This window comes from Haliotis rubra, unplaced genomic scaffold (assembly GCF_003918875.1).
Source record: "Haliotis rubra isolate DU_JTF1 unplaced genomic scaffold, ASM391887v1 Scf541, whole genome shotgun sequence".
NCBI classification, from domain to species: Eukaryota; Metazoa; Mollusca; class Gastropoda; order Lepetellida; family Haliotidae; genus Haliotis; species Haliotis rubra.
In genome coordinates, this window is record NW_025767237.1 from 749812 (window position 1) to 758659 (window position 8848).

General features: G+C 42.9%; 1 protein-coding gene and 1 long non-coding RNA gene across 2 annotated transcripts; one reads left to right on the top strand and one right to left on the bottom strand.

Annotated features, from left to right (window-relative positions):
- Positions 1 to 744: 744 nt before the first annotated feature.
- LOC124253493 lies at positions 745 to 4228 on the top strand. The gene is made up of 3 exons (XR_006892222.1): positions 745 to 772; positions 1337 to 1494; positions 4163 to 4228. It is a non-coding gene; the product is annotated as an uncharacterized LOC124253493 (long non-coding RNA).
- A 1920-nt stretch (positions 4229 to 6148) lies between these two features.
- On the bottom strand, positions 6149 to 7777 carry LOC124253473 (heat shock protein 60A-like). Its single transcript, XM_046687258.1, has 2 exons — positions 7502 to 7777; positions 6149 to 6854 (listed from the first exon to the last, which is right to left on the bottom strand). Exons 1-2 carry the CDS (start codon positions 7775 to 7777, stop codon positions 6696 to 6698), a joined length of 435 nt encoding a protein of 144 aa, XP_046543214.1. The 3' UTR covers positions 6149 to 6695.
- Positions 7778 to 8848: the final 1071 nt, after the last annotated feature.

Genomic DNA, 8848 nt, shown 5'->3' on the forward strand with positions numbered 1-8848 from the left:
AATACAGACAGTGCAACACGTGGTCTAAGAGATTGTTTTACAGTGAAAGTTTCAAACTGAGCAATGCCATACATGATATTCTGGTTGCATGTATTCAGTGAGTGGTATTACGTTTCAGATTTGCCAGGGGTACTTCAGCGGTGCGACAGGCCCTATATACTTCAGTCTTGGGTCACAGGCTGAGGTCCAGTTTGAGTACGATGACACGGATACTCTCAGCATGCAGTATGTTCACCGATACTTGAACGTAACCAGGTGAGTTTCTCTACCTGAGTGTTGGGCAGTGTCCGCTATTAACGCAATGATATTGATAAAGGGGCATAACTCTGTACCAGTGAGTTGTTAAGTTGATAATCTGAAACACAATTATCCGGTTAAACGAAGCCTCCACTGACTGTCACACTGTTGGTCCATTGGGAAGTGTGTGTGTGTGTGTGTGTGTGTGTGTGTATGCGCGTGCGTGCGTGCGTGCGTGAAGGGGTGCGCATACCTCCTTTTTCCCGAGTTTATTAAATGACCATTGAAACTCTCGTGATAACGGGTGAAAATGAAGTGTGCCCCCTCACTTTCTCAAAGGTGTGCACCCTTCTTTCTCAAAAAGCTGTATCCGCCCCTGGTGTTTCCTGCAGAAATGTTGCCATGATGTTGCTATGGCTACATGATACCACGTGTGTCTCCCCGCAGACTGACGGTGATCCGGCTGGTGTGTGACGCGACGACGGAGGGAGAGCTGACGGTACAAGAACAACACAAGTCAACGCTGCCGCTTTACGTGAGTGTCACGGGGACAGTACGTGTCACGTGCACCATCCTCGGTCATCCAGTGTAGTATATCTACATCTCATTATGATGAAGACCCGTGAAGATCCCGGTTAGAATTGGTCTTCAGCAACCCATGCTTATCGTTAGACGCGGGATGGTGGTCAGGCTTGCTGACTTGGTTGACACGTGTCATCGTATCCCAATTGCGTTGATCGATGTTCATGCTGTTGATCACTGGATTGTCTGGTCCAGACTCGATTATTTACAGACCGCCGCCGTATAGCTGGAATATCGCTGAGTGCGGTGTTAAACAACAAACCAACCAACCAATCATTATGATGAAATGCCCCGACCCAATTAACCACCATAGCAGCCAGAAGTGAAACCAACGGGTATTCAGAAACATAATTTGGGCAAACTGAGATTCGAACTCAAGATCATAGCTTCAAGGGTATAACGGATGCATCTTGACCACATGGCTACACTCGTGATCTGTTGTGTGTAAAGCTGAAATGTTTAACTTATGAACATAAACATGTTTTACTCACAATGGCGTTTCTTACAATTCGTACAGAGCTTCGAACTGAGGAGCAAGTACGCATGCGTGGTTCCCTTCCCAACAACATCACCACCACTTACCGTTTCCAAGGAGACACGTGGTCCTCCCACAACAACGCCATCTCCCCAAATCCGGGATCTCAACGCCATCGTCGTGCTTCTGACCCGCGTATTGTAAGAACCTAACCCGTATTGAATGATCGGATGAGAATATACGTGGATATTGGTCGTAACGTTACATGCATCAGTTCAGCAAGGTTGACTGAAGCCCCAGACCGCCGCCATAATGCCATGCTAAAACATACATGTCCATATTACGTTCAGCAGTCACGGGTCAAAATGCTAAAACATACATGTAATCAACTAACTCTAACTGGCCTGTGAAAACAAACTCCTTTTTGTGAAAACAGACACATCATTTATGTAAAACAACCAATGTATTATAGTTAAATCATCGTCAAATATTCTTGTCAGAACGGCCAGAACTCTGTCATAGTCAAAACACTAAAATTTGTCTATGTAAGAACCAAATATCCATATGAGAACAGCCAAATAGCCATAGCCAGAGAACAGCCAAGTAGCCAAAACACATCGTAACAGCTAAAGAGCCAAACAGCCACAGGAGGAACAGGGTTTTAAACGTACTGAACATATACAAACATACAATATTTTACAGTGTAACATGTAGGGCTTCAACGAGTCCATTTTTTTGGACTCGAGTACTCGAGGGGTGAGACTCGACTCGGACCCGAGTACTCGAAATTCATACCTTTCAAGCAAACGATAGCGTAACCTGCATGACATGTGTTCCGATCACACAAGTGAACACTTACTTCTTTCCGACTTCATATCGTCATGTGACTAACATTTCCTATTGGTCAGAATCAGTATTTGGATGTTTACCTGACAAACGGTTTTTTTTCTTCGTACTTCTTGTACTGCCTGCAAAACGCAGTGAGATACCGCACAGGCGGCATTTGGTTATTTTGCTCTTTTCACTATCCAGATCAAGATACGCCCATACATTTGATTTTTTATCTTTCTCCATGTCTATCAATTGTCAAGATAGTTACCTAATCATTTTAAGAAGTGAAATCTAACACGATGTATAATATTTACTCTCATCTGCAGACTTGTAACAACTAATACCATACAGCCACACCGTGTGAGGAGTAAACTATTTAATCTAGGTGTTAATGAAAACATTATCAGATGGGTTAAAGAATTCAGGGTACATAGAACTTAGTATGTCAGTGTCAATGGCTATCAATCTTCTTTGCTCTCAACCTCTACTGGAGATCCACATGACCTACAATTTTCTATGTTGGTATGGGGATGTGTCTCATCGCAACAAAAACAAACTTTTCAAAATTGTTAATACTGCTTGCAAAATTTCTGGAGTGTCTTTCGAGTATACTCCCTTTATCTATGAGCGCCAGATAGTCAAAAAGGGAGCTAAAATTAGATTTGATAGTTGATATATTTGATCTCACCATTTTGAACTACTTCCTTCTGGACGCTGCTGACGATTACCTTCCCTCAAAACAAACAGAGCTAGACAGTCTTTCATACCATCAAGTATTCGTGAATGCAACAAATATTTTGAATCACCATCATGTGATTAGAACTAGAATTATTCAGCCTCTTTACCTCTGTGGTTAATTGAATTATATCATGTCAGTTTTATTTATAAATAGCATTCGTTTTGAGCATGTAATTATTGTGTATATTTTTGCGAACTGTGTATATATTCATTTTGAGACAGTTTGGATGTATAAGAATTTCCTCCGGGATAATAAAGTTATATCTTATCTTAATATTAGACGTTAACGGCCGCTCATGCTTAGCACATGGCAGACAGTCTGTCAACGTCAAATAATCCGAGTTATCTTCCCTTTTCGAGTCCTCGAGTCCTTGAAAATGGACTCGAGTCCAGCTAGACCCGACTCGCCCTCGAGTACTCGAGTACCCGTGGAAGCCCTAGTAACATGACTGTCTGTCAAAGCAGACTCGCTATGATGTTACTGAAATATATTGAAATACTGTTGAACCAGAACACAACCCAGTAGTTAAAGTGTTCGCTCGTCACGCCGAAGGCCCGGGTTCGATTTCCCACATGGGTACAATGTGTGAAGCCCATTTCTGGTGTCCCCAGCTGTGGTTATGCTGTAATATTGCTAAAAGCGGCGTTAAACCATACTCACTCACCCATTCACTCCCTGACCTGCGTGAACATTCCTCCACATCAAGCAGAGACGCGATGTCGTAACTGAGTAGGTTCACAGCAGCGTCAAACCCAACCCACTCACTCACTTCACTGCAGAACTATTCACTCACCCACCAGTCTGACTGGGTACATTTCCATCAGTATTACCAGAAACACCAATGGGCTTCACACATTGTACATATTCGGGGACTCGAACCCAGTCCTACGGCGTGCTGAGCAAACACTTTCACCACTAGGTTTCCAATGCCTCTTCTTCAACATGGAGATTATATATGTCAAGTGGGTTTGTGCATCTGTATTGGTTGCAATAACAATTAGTGTAAAGTAAAACTGAATAATAATTTCTGAATACTGTTTTGGTACGTTCGGGACGGGACTAAGACGACTAATGATCATGAACACCTTCGTATTCCGCTTCTCCAGTTTTGAGCAGATCGAACTGGGGTTAACGCCTGTTTTCCAGTCGTCTGTTTGATGTGGGAGGAATGCCCTACTTGCTGAAACAATCAAGAACGGGTGCTGTGATGACAAAACTGGAAGTCAAAACATAGTCTATATGCAGTTTCCTGTAAATGTGGGTATGAAATACTTCAAACATACGCCTCTGTGTTTCAGTGTGGGCGTTTGTGTTGTGGCGTTCCTTCAGTTGGCGCTCATCTGTATCCTTCTGTGCAAGCTCCCAACACAGAAAGCTTCCAGCAGGACGCACCTGCTAGCACCCATCACAAGGCGAAGTATTGACACGGACAATCATAGTGTTGATTGGTTAACATGTAACATATAGAATGTCGAGAAACTAATTTCAAAATCGTGATATCAATCATAAAGTTTAATATAAATCTTAAGGGAAGAGTGTAAAAAGAATAATACTTATCTTAAGCCGGATGGTGCAGGAATCTAATATGAACACAATTAACAAAAGGCTAAACAGGTGTCCAGACAAACGGCATTGTTTGCATTAAAGACAAGCTCCTCAGTAGGACACATTAAAACAATCAATTGATTTCATGACATTTGATAACCTAAGCAAAACTTGTTTGCATTGTATTTACGACACGCCCACAAGCAGTCTGTTTCAAGTCAAGTATGGGCGGGATTGAGCCTCCCTACGGCAGTGCCCTGGGGTCAGCAATTCCCCTTGTCTACAGTGCTTTGTGTTCCTGATTAAACTGGCAGTCTGGGAAGTCACCGACTCACTCGTGTTTATAAACTGACTTCAGCCTTCCGGCCCTTGTGGAGGTATGAACGCTGGCACCCTCGATTACCCAGTGTATCATATTCCTTCTACGTCATGAGTAAGTGAGCGAGTTTGGTGTTACGACGCATTTAGCAATATTCAAGCTATATCACGGCGGGGGGACACCAGAAATTGGCTTCTCACATAATACCCATGTGGGAAATCGAACTCGGGTCTTCAGCGTAACGAGCGAACGCTCTAACAACTAGGCTACTGCAATCGCCCCTCTGTCATGAACACAAGCCAAGTAATAGCTGGGTTCTTCACAAATTGAGGTGGGTAATTCATGCTGTGGTCAGACCTTCACCTCAAATAGCCTTAGTCAGGCGTTCTTCTTGCTGTTAAGGCTAGTTCTACCCAACCCTGATAAGACCTTTCCACCATTTACTGAGACAACACCTTCACCTCGGCTCAGGTGTCGGATGTACCCTCATACTTTGGAACAGAGGACAGTGTGACCAGGTAGAACATTGGATTCATTTCCAGGACAAATACAGCTGAAACAATTGCCTTTGAAATAAAACAATTGTGTGTCAAAGTTCTAAATATCATCGTTTAAGATCTTATACGTTCGACTCGTTATATTCTTTTACTAATTAGACACAACACAGTTTCACTGAATATAATCTGATTTTATTACAAAAAAATCTTGTATATCACACTTGCTACCCCGAATACTCCCAGACATACTTCACAGATTATACTAACACAGAACCAGAACTAGACATGCAAACACACGTGATTCAGGCAAACAGTCAGTTCCAGGGGATGGACTATCTTCGAGAACATCTTGCACGTACATCAGGATCCTGCACGTACATCAGGATCCTGCACCATGCTATCTCTTTCACTATTGGTCGATACAGCTACGATTATCATTTAACACTTATCTGCTCTGGGGGAAAAGAGACAACAACATGAGGGCACCCTTATAACCCTTGAGGACTAATTGGTTTACAAAACGCAGAATGTGTTAATGATAGTTACCTTATAGGGAACTGACCCAGAATAGGACAGTTCACTCTGCTTGCTTGGCCACTCACAATATCACACAAGGACTAGCTGCTAATGGAAACCTTGTGGGGAATCAAACCAATCTACAACAGATGACCCTGCCTGCCCGCTCGGCTACTGGCGCCACTTCAGGACTGGTCCTCTCGGTAATCAAATCAGAGTTAGAGGTCTTGAGAGCTGGTCTGTTGACGATTGAGAATGCTGATGATAGCGTTATGTCCACCTGTGTGAATCAGACCAATTGTATCCCTGAATCCTGCCACTTGTCAATGCATTCAGATCACATTGCTAATGCATGTAAAAGCACTGGATACCACATGAAATACTGGCTGTACACCAATGTAATTTGAATGCATTATATACATATTAGAAAATGTTTGATTTATGATTTGATGTACTATTGACTCCACCATCTTTTCAGCAACAGACTTGACATCTGTAGATACGGAGTTGTGTCCCCTTGCAACACTCCAAGTGACAATGTAGTGCATCAGTTTACATCACAACATTTGTAACATGCTAATGCCCTTCATCGTAAAAACACGAACAAATAAGGAGAGACAAACTGATACAGTAATCTCATAAACAGGCTGATTCTTTAGTCTGTCAGTGTACTAATGTAATTATCTGACTATAAAGGCTGAATTTGGTCTAATTTAACTGATCACTCTTGTATCAATGTCTCAAAATATCTTCAGCCTGTAATGCAAACTGTTGCTAGGGGACAACAAGCTCCTATTTCTTCAGTTCACAAGCTGGTCCACTGTCTCCACAACATCACTCAGTCGGTATCATCATCTCCAGTGTCCATCAGAGTTCAATGATCAGTCTTCTCAGAAACTGTGCAAAACAATTCTGACTCACATTATCACACAACGGTGGTTCTGTGGAATTCCGTTAGAAGCCCATCCCTCCCATACCACCCATCCCACCCATGCCTCCCACCCCTCCAGCTGGTGCAGCTGGCTCCTCCTTGGGGATTTCCGTGACAACCACCTCTGCTGTGGTGAGAAGGGAGGCTACTCCTGCTGCATCAACAATTGCTGTCCTCACAACCTGTAACAGAAAACAGTGTAACTGTAATCATCCAGACTGTCCACAGAGCCTTGTTTGTTTCTTGCTTCATACCACACTCAGCAATATTCCACCGGCGGGGTCTGTAAACAATTGAGTCTGGACCAGATAATCCTGTGATGAAAATCATGAGCATCAATCTACTCAGTTTGATGACAAGTGTCAATCAAGTCAGCGAGTCTGACCACCCGATCTCGATAGTGTCCTCTTGGCAAGCATGAATAGCTGAAGACCAATTCTTAGCCAGATCTTCACGGGCCGTCACACAAAGGACAAATGAATTGGCATTTAAGTGGGTATGTCCGTCCCATGTTCTCTTGACCATGATACTCACCAATCATAATGTGCACTCACTCAAGGTGAGGGCAGGCAATACACGTGACCTTTTAGCATTAGATGCACCAAAAACTAGGATCATTTCAAACTTATCTTCTTTCATTCAGAGCTGTTTAACATTACATCAGCATCCATATTGGTCGGCTCGTTCAGCAAGCATGACAGAGTATCTCTTCCACAGATCCTCTTACACATCGCAAATACATACACTTTTACAAATCATAACACTTTGGCATTTTTAGGTAAAATAAATACATGAAGGAAACAAAACATTATAAAAGTATATCAATTACCTTTGTTGGGTCAATAATTCCCTTCTCGATGAGATTCCCAAACTCTCCATTGAGTGCATCATACCCGAAGTCTCCCTTCTCATTGAGGACCTTCTCCACTACGACGTGGGCCTCGACGCCGGCATTTAATGCAATGGTGAGACATGGCATCCTCAGGGCCTTGCGTACAATCTCAATACCTGGCAACAATGTACACAAAAGCTTTACACAATCCCAGATCAGCAAGAGGAAACAGTAAGGCAATTGGGAGTAGCTGCAAGAACTGCCATCTAACATTGATAATTGATAATATCCAACATGTGAACTCATATCCGACCTGTGAACCCGTATCTGACATTTGAACCTCTATCTGACATGTGATTGCTATCTGACCTCTATATGACACGTGAACCTCTATCTGACACGTGAACCTCTATCTGACATGTGAACCTCTATATGACAAGTGAACCTCTATATGACATGTGAACCTCTATATGACAAGTGAACCTCTATCTGACATGTGAACCTCTATCTGACATGTGAACCTCTATATGACAAGTGAACCTCTATCTGACAAGTGAACCCCTATCTGACAAGTGAACCTCTGACAAGTGAACCCCTATATGACATGTGAACCCCTATCTGACAAGTGAACCCCTATCTGACAAGTGAACCTCTATCTGACATGTGAACCTCTATATGACAAGTGAACCCCTATCTGACAAGTGAACCCTATCTGACAAATGAACCCCTATCTGACAAGTGAACCTCTATCTGAAGTGAACCCCTATCTGACAAGAGAACCCCTATCTGACAAGTGTACCCCTATCTGACAAGTGAACCTCTATATGACATGTGAACCCCTATCTGACAAGTGAACCTCTATATGACATGTGAACCTCTATCTGACATGTGATTGCTATCTGACCTCTATCTGACAAGTGAACCCCTATCTGACAAGTGAACCTCTGTATGACACGTGAACCTCTATCTGACATGTGAACCTCTATCTGACAAGTGAACCCCTATATGACAAGTGAACCTCTATCTGACAAGTGAACCTCTATCTGACAAGTGAACCCCTATATGACAAGTGAACCCCTATCTGACAAGTGAACCTCTATCTGACAAGTGAACCCTATCTGACAAGTGAACCCCTATCTGACAAGTGAACCCCTATCTGACATGTGAACCTCTATCTGACAAGTGAACCTCTATATGACATGTGAACCTCTATCTGACATGTGATTGCTATCTGACAAGTGAACCCCTATCTGACAAGTGAACCTCTACATGACACGTGAACCTATGTACGACAAGTGAACCTCTATCTGACATGGGAACCTCTATCTGACAAGTGAACCCTTA

Bases quoted from the DNA above. Each gene is read 5' to 3' on its own strand.
- LOC124253473 (XM_046687258.1), bottom strand. From the start codon at position 7,777: ATGTTAGATGGCAGTTCTTGCAGCTACTCCCAATTGCCTTACTGTTTC. The intron at 6,855-7,501 runs GTAATTGATATA...TTTCTGTTACAG, and splicing joins GAATTATTGACCCAACAAAG to GTTGTGAGGACAGCAATTGT.